The sequence below is a fragment of the Plasmopara halstedii genome (assembly GCF_900000015.1).
Source record: "Plasmopara halstedii genome assembly, contig: Scaffold_816, whole genome shotgun sequence".
NCBI lineage: Eukaryota > Oomycota > Peronosporomycetes > Peronosporales > Peronosporaceae > Plasmopara > Plasmopara halstedii.
Genome location: NW_020187732.1, coordinates 2,401,116 through 2,401,729, shown reverse-complemented (window position 1 = coordinate 2,401,729; position 614 = coordinate 2,401,116). Strand labels below are relative to the sequence as shown.

Below are 614 nucleotides of genomic sequence, written 5' to 3'. Positions count from 1 at the left end.
TCGCACCTTCTTTTTCAAATGGCTTCGGATTCAAACGATAACGTACAATAGAACCAGTTGGAATGCCTTTTTGTAGTTGCTTAACCACTCGTTTATTGTGTTCAATTTCGTCAAAAATAACCCTCCCTTCCATTTCATTTGGTGTAGCTTTTATGGATGAATGAGTGGTATCGTTGTAGTTAGAGATAGCCTCATTCAGACGTTTTTGTGTAAGCTTCTTAAATCCCATAGTATCCTGCATCTTTGTTAGTCTTGCCTTTATTGTTCTGATAAAACGATCTATTTTTCCAAGCACTGTATGATCTCCTGGAATAGAATTAGCATGGGTAATTGAATTTTTATCAAAGAACCTTTCAATTACATTATTTGTGAATTCATATCCATTATCCGACATCAAAGCCGACACTTTATGCTCTGTAATGAATTGATCAATAGCGTTTTTAACCGTAGCTGCTTGTTTGTTTTTCAATAATTTAGCGTATCCAATGCGGCTGTTGATGTTAACTGTTATCAATATAGGTTGCTTCTTCCAGAATGCAAGATCCATTTGCCATTCGTTGGGATTGTTGCTTGTGATTTTGAATTCGGGATACTTTTTATTCTGATTTGAATAT

General features: G+C 35.2%; 1 protein-coding gene across 1 annotated transcript in view; it reads right to left on the bottom strand.

Moving 5' to 3' along the window:
• The window catches only part of PHALS_14436 (FOG: Transposon-encoded proteins with TYA, reverse transcriptase, integrase domains in various combinations), a gene marked incomplete at both ends in the record, with an annotated part of 767 nt that extends 220 nt beyond the window's left edge, over nt 1–547 (bottom strand). The window contains one exon of the mRNA XM_024730252.1: nt 7–547. Within this exon, the coding sequence (XP_024580547.1) occupies nt 7–547 (541 nt within the window). The remainder of the gene's footprint in view (nt 1–6) is intronic.
• Between the last annotated feature and the right edge of the window lie 67 nt (nt 548–614).